Below are 17007 nucleotides of genomic sequence, written 5' to 3'. Positions count from 1 at the left end.
CTCCAGCTGTGGCCACTATGTGATGTGACAGAAGAAAGAGAGATGCCCAACCCACAATTCACGTAAACCACTTGTGCAATGTTTTACACTGGAGTAAATTCCTTCTCCAGTCCTGCAAGCAATTGGTTGATGCTCCAAATTTTGAGATATGAATTTATAATATTCTCTTTACCTTGCACAGCTGTAAATGGTAACAATGATCATAAAGTTATCCAAACACAAACAAAACCTATAAAACACAGGGGAAAGGGAAGAAAATAAGCAATGGATGTTTAAACTGTTTGAGGACTAGATTCTAAAGAAGGCATTGCTATTTTTTGCTCATTCTGGCTATCCCACCTAGTAATAGAACTACTCCCCCATCTAAGTCCGTACAGTGTGTGTCAAAAGGAAGGGAAGAAGCTGATCACAGAAAGCTGCAGTGTAAATGAAAAGGTAAAGAATGATTTCAGGAGAGGCTATTACAAAACAAGGCCCCAAGGATAATTGTTATTTTTTAAACATTCGTCAATGAATTAACATGGATGTCAACAAATATTTCAGATATATTAATCCCAGCAATGTTTCTCTTTTGCCAGAGCAATACAACACATACTGCCAACTGCTCAGTCTTTTCTTACCACTTCATTTTCAGCACCAAGAAGAAACATTTCTAAGTGTATTTCTTGAGTAATGGTTGCTTGTATTTTTCAAACACAGGTGTCATTTAATCAGGGATGTAGCAAATCTTTGATTTATATTCATTTTACATGTAAATATTGCTTTTGAATTCCTCAAATATTGACCCTTCATCAAGTAATGATGCAATGTTCCACCTGATAACCTCTGACGATGTGGGAAATTTCTGTAATATTTCTATGATGTCGGTGTGCCTCAGTTTCCCTCTGCACTTTGCAGTGCTACCCAGTGGGTGCAAAAGAGTTAAGCTGACTTGGAGCAGAGCAGGAGACATGAGGTATTGTGTCACATAACTATCTGAGGTGGAATTAATGGGTTGTTAAAGGACTGGCTGAAACTGACCCATACCAACGTGGAAGATCCACCAAGATAATGGAAACCCCCAAGGATTAAGCAATTGACACTTATCCATGGGAATCTCCAACAGGTGGAACATGTGAACTCAGCATGGGTCAATGGTGGGTTAAGCATACTGCCAGCTGCTCAGTCTTTTCTTACCATTTCATTGTCAGCATCAAGAAGAAACATTTCTAGGTGTATTTCTTGAGTAATGACTGCTTGTATTTTCCAAATACAGGTGTTATTTAATCAGGGATGTAGCAAATCTTTGATTTGTATTCATTTTACATGTAAATATTGCTTCTGAATTCCTCAGATATTGACCCTTCATCAAGTAATGATGCAATGTTCCATCTGGTAACCTCTGACAATGTGGGAAATTTCTGTAATATTTCTATGATGTCTGTGTGCCTCAGTTTCCCTCTGTACTTTGCAATGCTACCCAGTGGGTTCAAAAGAGTTAAGCTGACTTGGGGCAGAGCAGGAGACATGAGGTATTGTGTCACGTAACTATTTGAGGTGGAATTAATGGGTTGTTAAAGGATTGGCTGAAACTGACCCATATCAACATGGAAGATCCACCAAGATAATGGAAGCCCCCAAGAATTGAACAGTTGATACTTATCCATGGGAATCTCCAACAGGTGGAACATGTGAACTCAGCATGGGTCAATGGTGGGTTAAGAGTTGGCTGTTGGAAGATACTCAGCAGCTCTCACCTCAGACTAAGGACAAAGGGTCAGAGACGGAGAGCGAGCCAAGACGACTTTGAGAGCAGCATGGCTCAAGGGCACCCTTTGCCTCACTCTGCTGACCTAAGGACTTTCAGAATCTCTAGGCCATTAATAAATTGTTACCTTGTTTTGAAGAAGCTGCCTGGTGTCACTTCAATACTGAAAGCATTGTACCCTGAAGTACATGTCTCTCCCACATGAGTGTGACTTGGCTGGATTCACTGCAGGGAGCCATGGAGAGACACTGAGATTACTCATGCCTGAAGGCCCAGTATCGGAGTCTTGGAAGCCATGGAACTGCTCCTGTGGGTCCTTGGCCGGAGAACATTAAAGGGGTCTCTCCCAAGGGACAGGTTACAGGCTAGGACATAGACCAGAGCTTGTGGATCTGTGACGTAAGCCACCCATTTGCAAAACAGCATGGGCACATGAGCACAGCATGGCAGCCATGTGTGGTCTTAGTATAAGTGAATGCCAACACACACGAAGCAGTACAAGGATGGTAGGCTATGTACAATCCTTACCATACTGCCAATTCCAGTATTGTACTCCGACTGCCACAGTCATTGGCACACCCAGTGGCAGCTATTGTTGACTGAAAAAAATTGCATGGTACACACCCACAGTTTCCCCACTTTGACTTTGATGTGCATCTCCCTCAGGAACCTGCTCCAAGGAATATTTTGGTACTATTTTGCAAAATAAAAGCTCCTGGTTAAAGTGAAGCCAGCTACAGCACAAGTGTTGCAAAATGAAGAGAAGCGCAGATGCCTATAAGAGCCAGGCAGAAGGAACCCATAACATTGTTATTTGTATTAATGTAGCACCTAGGAGCTCCTGGGACAGTGCAGCTGCAGAGCCGCGGCCTGACCCGGTGCTCTGTGCTGTGTGGTGTGGCTGCCTGTCTTGGTGCAGCCCTGCCGCCAGCCACTGGTGCTCCAGGCAGCGCGGTGTGGGGGTGGGGGGTGGGATGGATAGAGGGAAGGGGAGTTCGGGGGGGGTCAGGGGCTGGAGGTGTGGATAGGGGTCGGGGCGGTCAGAGGGCGGGAAACAGGAGGGTTGAATGGGAGTAGGGGTCCTGGGGGGCCATCAGGAAGGAGGGGGGTTGGATGGGGCAGCGGGGGGCAGTTAGGGGTGAGGTGTCTGGGGGCGGTCAGGGAGAAGGGGTGGTTGGATGGGGCAACTCCCCCCTATTAGTCAAATCTCCTATCAGGATGGTCCTACGGGGGTGAAACCCATCCTGATTGGTAGAGGGCAGTGGTAGGAGCTCTTAGAGGGGTCATATGACACACCTTGCTTCCAGTCATGTGTCCGGCTTCACCCTGGAAATAATACTCCCAGGACAGGACTTCCAGTGACAGATGGGCAGGGCTTAAGGGGTCAAGGGGCGGGACTGACATTTGATTGATGGTAGGGCCCTTATACTACTTGCCCAAATCAGTAACTAAGCATTTAAAAAGTCAGGCACCAAGCCTGAAGATTTGACTTGCTATTGCTTAGCTGCAAAAAAATTTCTCCAAAGATGAGTTAACAAGGAAGCAATGTATTTGATTCTGTGAAGGCTATATTTTGGCACCTAATATATATATATATATTTAAATTCTTGATAAAATGTAAGAGTGTTGCAGAATGCAGCAGTAATTTTGATGAAACTAAAAAAATCTGATATCCACTGTGACGTTCCCTTCTGGCGTTATCTGGACCGGTGATCTGCTAGGCCACTCCAATTCTTGGCTCTGGGAGCCAGCCTTACCCTGCTCTGCTGTGAGAACCCCCACTCCTTGACTGTGCACAGCCTCTGGCATGTCAGTTGCTCACAGCTACTTGCAAGCAAATGACACGAGCCAATATCTCCGTTCCCAGAAACAACCCTAGGAACCTCTGTCTTGCAGTGTCCAGTTATGCTCGCTGGGTGTGGCAAGCTTAGATAAATTCATTAATTTAACAAAGAGATTGATATGTACCAGGCTTGTTATTCCAAGGGGAGCCTCTGATACACTTCAAACCAAACTGCTTCAGGTAGAATAAACAAACAGATTTATTAACTATAAATGTAGATGTCATGGTGGGAGTCTTCTACAGACCAACAGACCAGGGGGATGAGGTGTACGAGGCTTTTTTCAGGCAACTAACAGAAGTTACTAGATCACAGGCCCTAGTTCTCATGGGGGACTTCAATCACCCCGATATCTTCAGGGAGAGCATGACAGCAGTGCACAGACAATCCAGGAAGTTTTTGGAAAGTATAGGGGACAATTTCCTGGTGCAAGTGCTGGAGGAACCCACTAGGGGGCAGAGCTGCTCTTGACCTGATGCTCACAAACAGGAAAGAATTAGTAAGGGAAGCAAAAGTGGATGGGAACCTGGGAGGCAGCAACCATGACCTGGTGGAGTTCAGGATCCTGACACAAGGAAGAGATGAGAGCAGCAGAATACGGACCCTGGACTTCAGAAAAGCAGACTTTGACTCCCTCAGGGAACTGATGGGCAGGAACTCCTGGGAGAATAATAACATGAAGGGGAAAGGAGTCCAGGAGAGCTGGCTGTATTTTAAAGAATCCTTATTGAGGATGCAGGAACAAACCATCCCGATGCGTAGAAAGAATAGTAAATATGGCAGGCGACCAGCTTGGCTTAACAGTGAAATCCTTGCTGATCTTAAACACAAAAAAGAAGCTTACAAGAAGTGGAAGATTGGACAAATGACCAGGGAGGAGTATAAAAATATTGCTCAGGCATGCAGGAGTGAAATCAGGAAGGCCAAATCACAGTTGGTGTTGCAGCTAGCAAGAGATGTTAAGAGTAACAAGAAGGGTTTCTTCAGGTATGTTAGCAACAAGAAGAAGGTCTAGGAAAGTGTGGGCCCCTTACTGCATGGAGGAGGCAACCTAGTGACAGAGGATGTGGAAAAAGCTAATGTATTCAATGCTTTTTTTGCTTCTGTCTTCATGAACAAGGTCAGCTCCCAGACTACTGCATTGGGCAGCACAGTATGGGGAAGAGGTGACCAGCCTTCTGTGGAGAAAGAAGTGGTTCAGGACTATTTAGAAAACCTGGATGAGCACAAGTCCATGGGGCTAGATGCGCTGCATCTGAGGGTTCTAAATGAATTGGCGGATGTGATTGCAGAGCCATTGGCCATTATCTTTGAAAACTCATGGCGATTGGGGAAGGTCCCAGATGACTGGAAAAAGGCTAATATAGTGCCCATCTTTAAAAAGGGGAAGAAGAAGGATCTGGGGAACTACAGGCCGGTCAGCCTCACCTCAGTCCTTGAAAAAATCGTGGAGCAGGTCCTCCAGGAAACAATTCTGAAGCACTTAGAGGAGAGGAAAGTAATCAGGAACAGTCAGCATGGATTCACCAAGAGCAGGTCATGCCTGACGAACCTAATTGCCTTCTATGACGAGATATTTGGCTCTGTGGATGAGAGGAAAGCGGTGGACATCTTATTCCTTGACTTTAGCAAAGCTTTTGACACGGTCTCCCACAGTATTCTTGCCAGCAAGTTAAAGAAGTATGGGCTGGATGAATGGACTATAAGGTGGATAGAAAGCTTGCTAGATCATCGGGCTCAACAGGTAGTGATCAATGGCTCCATGTCTAGTTGGCAGCTGGTATCAAGCAGAATACCCAAGGGTCGGTCCTGGGGTCGGTTTTGTTCATTATCTTCATTAATAATCTGGAGGATGGCGTGGATTGCACCCTCAGCAAATTTGCAGATGACACCAAACTGGGAGGAGTGGTAGATATGCTGGAGGGTAGGGATAGCATACAGAGGAATCTAGACAAATTAGAGGACTGGTCCAAAAGAAATCTGATGAGGTTCAAGAAGGACAAGTGCAGAGTCCTGCACTTAGGGCGGAAGAATCCCATGCACTGCTACAGACTAGGGGCTGAGTGGCTAGGCAGCAGTTCTGCAGAAAAGGACCTAGGGGTTACAGTGGACAAGAAGCTGGATATGAGTCAACAATGTGCCCTTGTTGCCAAGATGGCTAATTGCATTTTGGGCTGTATAAGCAGGAGCATTACCAGCAGATCGAGGGATGTGATTGTTTCCCTCTATTCGGCATTGGTGAGGCCTCATCTGGAGTACTGTGTCCAGTTTTGGGCCCCACACTACAAGAAAGATGTGGAAAAATTGGAAAGAGTCCAGCGGAGGGCAACAAATTAGGGGGCTGAAGCACATGGTTTATGAGGAGAGGCTGAGGGAACTGGGATTATTTAGTCTGCAGAGGAGAAGAATGAGGGGGGATTTGATAGCTGCTTTCAATTACCTGAAAGGGGGTTCCAAAGAGGATGGATCTAGACTGTTCTCAGTGGTAGCAGATGACAGAACAAGGAGTGCTATAGTTGCAGTGGGGGAGATTTAGGTTGGATATTAGGAAAAACTTTTTCACTAGGAGGGTGGTGAAGCATTGGAATGCATTACCTGGGGAGATCGTAGAATCTCTTTTCTTAGAGGTTTTTAAGGTCAGGCTTGATAGAGCCCTGGCTGGGATGATTTAGTTGGGGATTGGACCTGCTTTGAGCAGGGGGTTGGACTAGATGACCTCCTGAGGTCCCGTCCAACCCTGATATTCTATGATTTTAAGTGATTATGAGTCAAAGTATAACAAGTCAGATTTGGTCAAATGAAATAAAAGCAAAATGCATTCTAAGCTGATCTTAACACTTTCAGTGTCTTTAAAAACTTAGATGCTTCTCACCACAGACTGGCTGATTGCTTTTCAGTCAGGCTCTCCCCTTTGATAAGAGCTTCAGTTGCTTGGTGGTGGTGGTGGTGTCTGTAGATGTAAGAGGAAGAGAAAGAGCATGGCAAAATGTCTCTCCCTTTTATCATGTCCTTTCTTTCCTCTTGGCTTTGCTCCCCTCCCCTTTTAGAGTCAGGTGAACATTACCTCATCACAGTCTCAAACTGACCAAAGGAAGGGGGTGACTTGCTCAAGGGTCTAACAGATTCTTTTGTTGCTGCCTAAGCCAGTGTCCATAGTTCCTGTGAGGCTGGGCTGGGTTTGTCCCAACCATGCCCTGATGAGGTGTGAACTGCCTCTCTGTTCTTGGAGAGTTTTGTTCATGGGCTTGCTTTAAGCCATGAGGATACATTTTCAGCCTCATAATTATATACATGAAATTATGACTTATAACGTTACTGTAACAATTACTATAACATCACTATAATAGCCATGCTCAGTGCATTATGAGCCTTCCAAAGACACCCAACATGACAAACTTGGCATTGGATACCACACAGTCATTTTATAAAGATGAACATGGGGGTGTAGGGTGTTCCCCTGAGGTACAGAGCATCACATCCACTTTCTGGCTCTGGCTGTTAAGGTGGTGGATTTGGAGGATTTTACTGCATGTGATTCAATGAGACATTTATAGGCTCGCTCATGCAAATTGTGTCCCTATATCTTTCATGCTAAGCAAATAAAACGTGTGTTTGTATGTCACAAAGAGTGTGGGTGAGCTACAGTTTGCTTCTGGGGGGTGGTGGTGGGAGTAGGTATAGAGTGATGAAAGTGTGACATTATTTTTTTAGAATACCCCCCCCTGTCTTTTCCAGTCTACCCTAACTGGAAAAAACTGCATCTGTTTTTTTAAATGGAAATTATTTAGCAAGGGTGGGCAATTTCAGCCCAAATAAAGGGTGTTTTTAAATCTATCTTTTATTTATTTACTTATTTACTTATTTATTTATGTCTTGTATAAGCAAAAATAGGAGGTTATAACTAAACCTGTTTTGAAACCCTGAGTTTGGCATTCTCTACCAAGCAAACATTATAATACCACATATGTAACCATTTCACTGAAGGATCTCAGAGTACTTTACAAATGTTAATTAGTCAAGCACCACAACACTCCTGTTATTAAGGTACAGATGGTTCAGTGACCAGTTCTGCAGTGCCCTTGGTTGTCCTGTCTTTAACGGAAACTGAGGGAGTCTCAGCATTTCCCAGCTGCTCAGCACATTATAGGATCAGGCTATACAGTATGTGACTTGCCTATGTCACACAGCAATGCCTAGAAGTCGTGACTCTTAGCTCCTTACTAGATTGTACTCCCTTGGGTAACAGAGATGCTGCTTGAAAAGAAAAGTGTTTTATAGCCAGATGAAGTAATACCTGCCAAAATAAGATGAGAGGGAATGAAAGTCCCAGATCATGGCAATTACCACATTTCCACCTGAGTGAGATGGAATTGAATTACCTGTTATTAATTCCCCCCTCCGGATCCCAGACTCCATATGCCTTTCAGGAATCTGTCTAGGAAACACTGACATTCTATCTCTCTCTCTTGATACCACGTGGCTTAGCTCTTTGTCATTATTTGTGGATCCCTTCCACAAAGCTCCCCTGGGAAAGATAAATTAGCTAATGGATTTTTCTGCGCTGATTATTCTCTCTCTTCCTTTTCCCTTTCCTCAAAGCACATCACACCTCTCCACTTCATGTCAGGCGCCCCTACTCTAGGCACCCACAAACCGCCCACCTCAGTCCCACACCTCCGCTACAGACTCCCCACCCAAACACCGAGAAACAATCCACTCTCGCCCGCTTTCAGCACTGACAAACCACCCCTTCTTCAGGCCCCTGCACGGGGGAACCCCTTCACCTCTCTTACCCATCCCCTCCACAGTTAAGGCGACCAACACCTCCCACTCCTACCAGCACGCTCCACACACCCTGCTCCTACAGCTCCACCGCACAGCCCGGGCCCCGACACGCTGACAACCCGCCCGCACTCGAATCCCCGCACCTCTCCATTACACACCCCGACAAGGAAACCGCTCCAGCCACCGCTTGCGTCCTTCGCCCCTCCCGTCCCACCGCTACCGCTACACTACCCGGCTCCCCACCGCCAAACACCCTGCCCCTCTCTTCCAGCCCCGACACACAGCTCAGCCCTCCACCCTAACAGGCGCGCCCCACTCCCCGACGCCCCGCTTCAGCGGCCCGACGTGCAGCCTTCTCCAGCTGCCTTGCAGGCCCTCCGAAATCAGCCCCCTCCGTGTGCATCGCCCGACGTCCGTCACCCGTCTCACCCCTGCTGAGGCGCGGCACACAGACCCGCCATACCCACCTCCTCCCACACACTCCTCCAACAGGCGCACCCCACCCCACAGCCCGCTCCCCGCTCCCGCACCGGATACCTAGACCCCCGCGCCCCTGCTCGCGGCGCTCGCACCCGGGGCAGGGACAGAAGGAGGGACCGGGGCCCAGGGGCTGGCTGACGCTCGTGAGCTGCCCAGGGGTCACTACCCCCCCCCCAGGGCGGTGGGCGGCTGACATCCAATCCCCTCCCGCGCCAGCCCGGCGGCAGTGCCAGCGGGACCTGCCCCAGCCGCGCCGGCCGGCCGGCTCTATAAGAACCCGGCTCGGGTTCCCTGCGCTGCGAAGGCGAGGGAGCGAGAGCCGGGCGAGTGAGGCGCGTTGCTGCTTGAGCACGCAGCCCCTGCAAACCCGCGGGGAAGGAGGGAGGAACTTTGAGGCCACTGAGCCCAGCCCAGCCCGGCAGGGAGCAGGGAGGTGACCCGGGCAGGAGAAGGCACAGGCAGGGGGAGGAAGGGAAGGAGGCAGCAGGCTGGCAGTGGAGCTGAGCGGTCTCTGTGAGCGCTAACAGAGGCGGCGAAGTGACCCTGCTCGCTGCCCCCCCCCCGCCTCCTCACTGTTACACAGCGAGTAGGGGGGTCCCTGCTGCGGGGCCTTGTCTGTCACCCCCCGTTTCTTCCCCACCCGAGTCCCGCTGAGGAGCTCGGCCACCCCCAGCCGGTCTCAGGGCGCTTGGCGGGTGGCCGCGATGGTGGAAGATAATGCAGACACCACCTCCACCTCTGCGGGGAAGAAGAGCCGCGAGGGGTGCCCGGACCAGCCGCAGCCTTACCCAAGCAGCCGGCAGCCGGAGGAGTGGGAGATGGAGAAGTCGGCGCAGGGGCCCCCAGGGCAGCCTGGAGGCAGCCGCTTGGTGGGAAGCAGCTGCCCGCAGAAAAACGCTGAGATCCTGAGCAGCCAGTACGGCATCAACTTGTTCCTAGCCGGGCTGCTGCTCATGTTCGCCTGGGCTGTGCATGCCGTGGGCATCAGCAAGCAGGAGCTGCTCTCCTATCTCATCACCATCATGCTCATCCAGCTGCTCTGGATGCTGTGGTACATCTTCAGGAGCTACACGCAGAGGACGCTGATCCAAGAGAAAGACACCCACGCAGGAGCCCGCTGGTTAAAGTGTAAGTCGCGAGTCCCACTTCCATTTACTGGCAGAGCCAAGTCTGCGCTTTGGTTTCCCCTGCGAGGATGCCAAAAAAAACCCCACAACCTCCCAGGGGGCTCAGCGCGTTTTAGGGTCAAATCTATGGTCTGTGAACTTGCCCTACCCTTGGCCGTATAGTAGTGAAGGTTCCTATACTCAAGCAGAATGGAAATTTCTAGTGGATTCATTCCATGCAACCTGCAACTTCAGTCAGATTACTATGAAAAGAGAAATTTCACTCCCAGAGGGTTCCTCTGAAATCCCCTAATGTCTACCTTTCCTACCAGAGTCCGACATATGCTTGACACCAGTATATTTGAAGCTCCTTTTTATTTTGTTATTCTTCTGTTGTTCATAATGATAATTTTCTTATTTTCTGTACAAAAACAATAAAAACCAACCAAACAAAAATTAAAATCAACTACATAGTTATATCTAGATATACATAGTTATATCTAGATATAAAAATAGATGTAGATATAGATTATATGGATACCAATCACAGAGATGAACAAACTACAGATTGAACCCCGCCTCATGCACACTCCCTACTTACTTAAAACCTAGATAACCAGGATGGTGGGCACATTTAAAATAGGATAGTTAGGTTAGATCAGGCAATTGTGTAGGTGTGAGTCTATTTGTCTAGAGGAATTTGGGACTTGGGAAGTGAACTCTTTTCAAGCAATGCAATATTATTTATTTTATTGCAGAATGCATCACAGGTGTCAAAGCTTGTCTATACAAACAAACTGTTATTATTACCCGTGTTACCTGTAGGAAAGGGATAGATAAGAGAGTTCATATCATAATGCCACTCTATAAATCCATGGTACATCCACACCTTGAATACTGCATGCAGTTCTGGTTGCCCCATTTAAAAAAAGATGTATTAGAATTGAAAGAGGTACAGAGAAGGGCAACAAAAATGTTTAGGGGTATGGAAAACCTTCCTTATGAGGAGAGTTTAAAAAGACTGGTACTGTTCAGCTTGAAAAAAGAGAAAACTAAGAGGAGGTTATGTCAGAGGTCTATAAAATCATGAATGGTTTGGAGAAAGTGAATAAAGAAGTGTTGTTGATCCCTTCACATAACACAAGAAGGAGGGGTCATCTAATTAAAATTAATAGGCAGCAGGTTTAAAACAAACATGAGGAAGTACTTCTTCATGGGGCACACAGTCAACATGTGAAACTCATTGCCAGGGGATGTTATGAAGGCCAAAATTATATTGTGGTCCAAAAAATAATTAGATAAGTTCATGAAGGATAGGTCATCAGTGGCTATTAGCCAAGATGGTCAGGGATGCAACCCCATGCTCTGGGTGTACCTCAGCCTCTGACTGCCAGAAGCTGGGGATAGATCACTCAATAATTGCCATGCTTTGTCCATTCCAACTGAAGCATTCGGCACCAGCCATTGCTGGAAGATAGGATACTGGGTTAGATGGATCATTGGTCTGACCCAGCATTCTTATGTTCTTAAGGCACCATAAGTATTTATGGTACTTTTCAGAGAGACAAGAAGACAAGGACCCTCCCCCAAGGAGCTTGCAGTTTGGGATATGAACTATGTGTATCATACTGGTAGCACCTGTAGGCGAAAAAGGGAATTTCTGGGAAGCTTTGCAAGGCTTTTGCAGAAGCCATTATTTGCGCAGTCATGTGCATATGGGATGTAGGCCCGCAATGGTTTTATTGAATGTTGTATTGAATAGTATGACAAAATCACATTAACTGAAAAGAATGTTGTGTTTCAGGATTGCAGGAAAAAAGCAAGGTCCTCTGCAGTAACCATTGAGCTGTAGTTTGGAATTCCAGCTGGCAAGGCTGTTTTTATTAACAGTCTTTTTTTCTGCCTGTAGTGCTGTAAATGGTAGACTGGAAACACCAACGAGTTAAATGCAATATAGAGGCTGAATAAACCACTGGGGCCAGAGAAATTTTCAAATCAATATCTCATGGCTTAGATGCAAATAGAGAAAATTCTCTGTGCAGCAGCTAGTGACTATCACTTAGATGAAAAACACTAGGAAGTTTAAAATGTGATAATTCTAAACAATAAGTAGTTGCTAATAAACTTCATTCTTTCTCAGCCCTACTGCTGTGCCTTCTTTAGTCTCTTACTGCCAGTATTAACAGTACTTGAAATTTGTATTTTATTAAAACCCAAAGTTATACATACTTTTTCTGCATAGACACTTTGCTAAAAATTTATACTATTAACATGGCATCACATGAACAGTCACTGATTATTATTTACTATTTCCCATAATAATATGCCATTCTTAGCCAAATCCTGGTAGTTAAACAGTTTTACTTTAGGAAGATAGATGGATCAAATTATTCTTGGGTGTCATTTGATTTATGCCAAGGTTGAATTTGGCTTTATTTTGGGCCAAGCTCTGCTACCTTTACTCACATTAAGTAGCGCTTTACTCCTTGAGTAGTTCCATTAATTGAGGAGTAAGATACTACTCAACTTGAGTAAGGGTGGCAAAATCTGGCCCTTTATCTTTGTGGCACATTTTTTCACTTGCCATGGAGGATATAATGAATCATAGAATCTTAGAAATGAGATATGCAAAAGAACTATTAGGTCATCTTATCCATATCCCCCGCCAATGCAGGATTGCTCTTTACAGTACATTCTTTAATGCTTTGTCAAGTGATGAGTCTTCCAAAATTTCCATTGGATGACTATTTCACAGTCTAATAAATTTCACAGTTAGAAAAATTTTCCTGATATTCAGACCACATTTTCCTATGCTAAATTATTGCTTGGACAATTCTAGACAATTCCTTTAACCAATGTTAGAAGAAAACATACCTGGATTTATTAAAAAAGGTCTAATCCTGCAGTACTTACTCTGGCAAGACTCACATTACCTTCCTTTTCCAGAGTTAGAACTACAGTACTAATCTCTTAAAAAGTATCAATAATGTTGCGATAAAAATGATTAGCTAGTAGAACTGTTTAAAAGTTTGAAAAAAAAGAAACGTTTTGTCATTGATTCTTTGACTCCAAGACCAGAAGGGACCACTGTGACCATCTAGTCTGATCTGCTGTATAACACAGGCCATAGAACTTCCCTAAAATAATTCCTAGAGCATATCTTTTAGAAAAATATCCAACCTTGATCTTAAAACTGGCAGTGATGGAGAATCCATCAGAACCCTGGGTAAATTGTTCTACTGGTTAATCACTCTGACCGTTAATTAGTCTGACCATTTTCATGATTATTTTCACAAGTTTTCCTCATTTTTTTGGCCAGCTCTATTAGCTAGTTTTTTAGAATGTGCCTCTTTGTTCTCATTGCATAAAGAAAATGTGCATGAATTAACTGGTAAGACTAGAAAAAAGACTAGTTAGACTAGAAAATGTTAATATTTATCTAGATTACTTAGTTGGATTTAATTGTCCAGCATTTTGATATCCAATAAATAACCTATTTTATGAATTTTCTTTAGTCAGTGAATACCATGGTGAAAAACTGTAATTACTGTATCACTTATGGCTTGCATTTTACCAGCATAAATGTTGGATGAGAATTACTGAACAAAAACATCTTTTTATATAGTTATGTATCTTTTTATATCCATTTCTAACCAGATCCTTTTGTGACTAGATATTGGCAGTTTGAACCTTAGAGCATTGTTCTTTCCCAATTTGTATGGTATACAAAGCACATCTCCTGAAGTCTTAATGTAGGCAATGTTTCTATTGACTTCAGTTGCTGTTTTGCTTCCATTAGGATTATATGAGCATGCCCCAAGTAATCATTTCCTCAAAGCTTATCAAGAAAGATGCATAAATGAAGTCCTTTGCCTGACTTATTCCAGTATGGCATTTTCCTGTCTTGATCCCATGGTTAAAAAAGAGCCATAGGAACTACACAAGAAAACAATGAAGATCAGTCAAATGAGGTGGACATCTTATGAAAAAAAAGAGAGAAACAAACAAATTGTTCCCATGAGCAAGTTTATCCTATTTCTCCAACAGCACAAGTTATACATAAATTATGGCCAGCCTAGTTAACGTGGACTATGACCCTTAGCCTTAAATTTGAATGTTGGGCATTTTGTATATGTTGTTGGTGTATTGGCCTGAGACATTACCTGTACTACTTGTTGTTTGAACCAGACCAAACAAAATATTTTTATTTATATGAGTCACAGAAGACCTACCTGGCTTCCTTGAAGTCAATGGGCACAACTCTGGTTGACTTCAGTGGGAGTAAGTTTGAACCCATAGCATATTTAAAGAGAACCAAAGGAAGCATGTGTGCAGAAATACTCATTATGACATAAATCATGATTACGCTGTGTGGGGGGAAAGTAAGTGTTTCTCCACTGACCATTTAGAATAATTGTCTAAAACACTTGAAATCTAGAACCCTCATTAAAGGAAATCCATGACCATGTGTAATACCAAGTTACACAGAAGGGAGTTACAGTAAATATACAATAGCTGATTCATGCAAAAACAAATATGTGCGTAGTGGAGGGGTCTGATCAGGAATCTAAGATATGATTATTTTTGCTTTTGTGTGTTTAAACCTGATTTTCTTTCTTTCTTTTTCTTCACCTTAGTAATGCCTTAAAGTCAGTTGAACTCTTCTCATAAGTAATGAAAAAGAGCTTGCAGAATCAGACCCTAGGACTGTGCATCCTTTTCACCAACTACATTGCTTCACCATTTCACACCATTTTAAATTATAAATATATAATTATAAATGATAAAATATTATAAATCTACATTATAAATATATTTACTATATATAGTACTTAACTAAAGTGAGAGAAAATGGTGTATACATATATTTATAATATATAAATATTATATATTAGGATTTGAGCCTAAACCACTGAACTCAATGGGAGTTTTCCCACTGGAATCAGGATTAAGGTCTTAAATCATTTCCAGTCACACATCAAGTCAGTCTATGTATAAGAATTTATTAAACAAGAACCACATAAGTTTTTCTCCAATGTGATATAAACTGTTGCAGCAGAAGGATCTTGTTTCCTGTTGATGAGATAATTATATTCAAAAAGAAATAAATCCTCAAGGCATGTTGAAGCCATTAGAAAAAAAATCCAAATAGACTGATTTTTAAAATTGCATTTTTTTGGTAGTAGTTTCCTGGTATTTTTAGAAATTAATCCTGCAAGTTATTTTAATGGAATTAACAATGCTAATTCCCTTTAGAACAATATTAATTCCTTGTAGAAGGAAACCTAAACGACTAACTGCTAAAGCAGTCTAGAATCTACCACCTTACAGTACAATTTACTTGTGTACATAATGAAAAATTATACAATACGTGTAGTTAAACCTAGGGCCCAATCCTTCAAACACTTCCATATGTGAGTAACGTCACTCACATAATAACTAGTTCAATTGAACTCAGTGGGAATACTCGCTTGAGTAAAATTACGCACACACACAGGTGTTTGCAGAGTGGGCCCTTAGTTTTTGAACTATAAAAGTGAAAAGTTGAGGCCAAATTCTCTGCTGGTGTAAGGTATAACCCTAGGGATTTTGGTCTTTGGTTTCTTTATATAGCAAGTATTTGTAAAATATTAAAACTAAAAATACTAATGGAAATGAAATTCTTCACATTGCATTCTGTCCCCAAATCTGTATTTGTATATTGACAAAGAGCTAACAAATTGAATAAACTGTGTTATTTTAGAAATGGCTGTAGCAAAGTGACTGATGTATTTTTTTCTCCACTGCACCAGATTTGGAGCTTCTTGTATGCAGTGTTGTTGTAGCTGTGTCAGTCCCAGGGTATTAGAGAGACAAGGTGGTAAGGTTATACCTTTTATTGGACCAACTTCTGGTCCAATAGAAGGTACTACCTAACCCATGTTGGAGCTTCTTGTTCATTTGTAATGAACAGGTGAGTACACTGTAAATATGAATAATTCCCAAACAGCAACAATTACACTATATTTTAAACATTTTCATTCAAATAAATAGCTCACCTTTAGTAGGGTATTTAACATGTTATTATAAAAATGAAGGGTCTCCTTCGTTGACTTGTTAACTTTAATTTTAGGGAACAAAATATATATTGCCCCAAAACAATAATTCCAGTGGAACATCTCACGTTAATAAGGTGAGCAGGATTTGGACCTTTAAGTATAATATAAATACTTAATAAAGTCAACTCTTGTGATATCATTTACCATCTTCAGATCACAATTCTCTTTGAGCAATAAGAAATAGGGACAAAGACACAGTGATCTACGTTCTGAGGGTCCTTAGCCAGTTTTTACCTGGGCTTTATTCAGCTAAAGTTAAGTTAAAGTCAATGGGAGTTTGTCTGAGTAAGGACTTAGGAAAAAAACTGAATAAAGGTCTCAGAGTCTGGCTCAGTAATTTTATCTCCCGTTGTGTCTTGTTACTTAATTATGCTGGTACAATAAGGTTCAATAGCAACACAGCTGTATCTTATCATATAGCTTTCCACAATGAGTTCCCATTTAGATCTTTGAAGTGAAAGACATTGGAGTTATACTAAAAAAACCAGTAAAGGAAACATTTAAAAAAACCTTTTAAAAACATTATATAAAAAATTAGACAAACTATTTATTTATTTATGTATGTTAAAGTAATGGATCTCAGGATGAAGTCTGAAATCTGAGTGCATTTGTAAAAAGAAAGCATACAGTTTTTGGTCTCTGACTTATAGTGGTTCAGTATAACCTTCTGAACAATTGAGATGGCATACCAAGTGATTGTATTACTACCCAGTGTAGGACTCTTGGGTCAGGAGACTGTAACATTATTGTTCAGCTCTGTGAATGGTATAGTTTGCTGTGTAGCTATATAGTGCATTAATTCATTTGACTGTATAACTGGCTCTGTGCTACAGTTACTTGAGGCTCTGATCCAGCAAAGTTCTGAGCAGCTTCTACAAGATGCTGAATGCCCTCAACTCCCTGGGAATTGTAAGATTGGTCCCTACATACTGCATGAGCTATTCATGTAT

General features: G+C 43.2%; 1 protein-coding gene across 1 annotated transcript in view; it reads left to right on the top strand.

Annotated features, from left to right (window-relative positions):
* Positions 1-9493: 9493 nt before the first annotated feature.
* OTOP1 (otopetrin 1) overlaps positions 9494-17007 on the top strand; it is a gene marked incomplete at its 3' end in the record, with an annotated part of 35436 nt that continues 27922 nt past the window's right edge. Inside the window, exon 1 of the mRNA XM_084627643.1 lies at positions 9494-9981. Coding sequence (XP_084483769.1) covers positions 9558-9981 — 424 coding nt within the window. The 5' untranslated portion in view covers positions 9494-9557. The remainder of the gene's footprint in view (positions 9982-17007) is intronic.

This window comes from Lepidochelys olivacea, assembly GCF_965140295.1.
Source record: "Lepidochelys olivacea isolate rLepOli2 genome assembly, chromosome: 4".
NCBI classification, from domain to species: Eukaryota; Metazoa; Chordata; order Testudines; family Cheloniidae; genus Lepidochelys; species Lepidochelys olivacea.
Note: the sequence above shows the minus strand (reverse complement) of the source record. Positions and strands in the feature narration are given on the sequence as shown.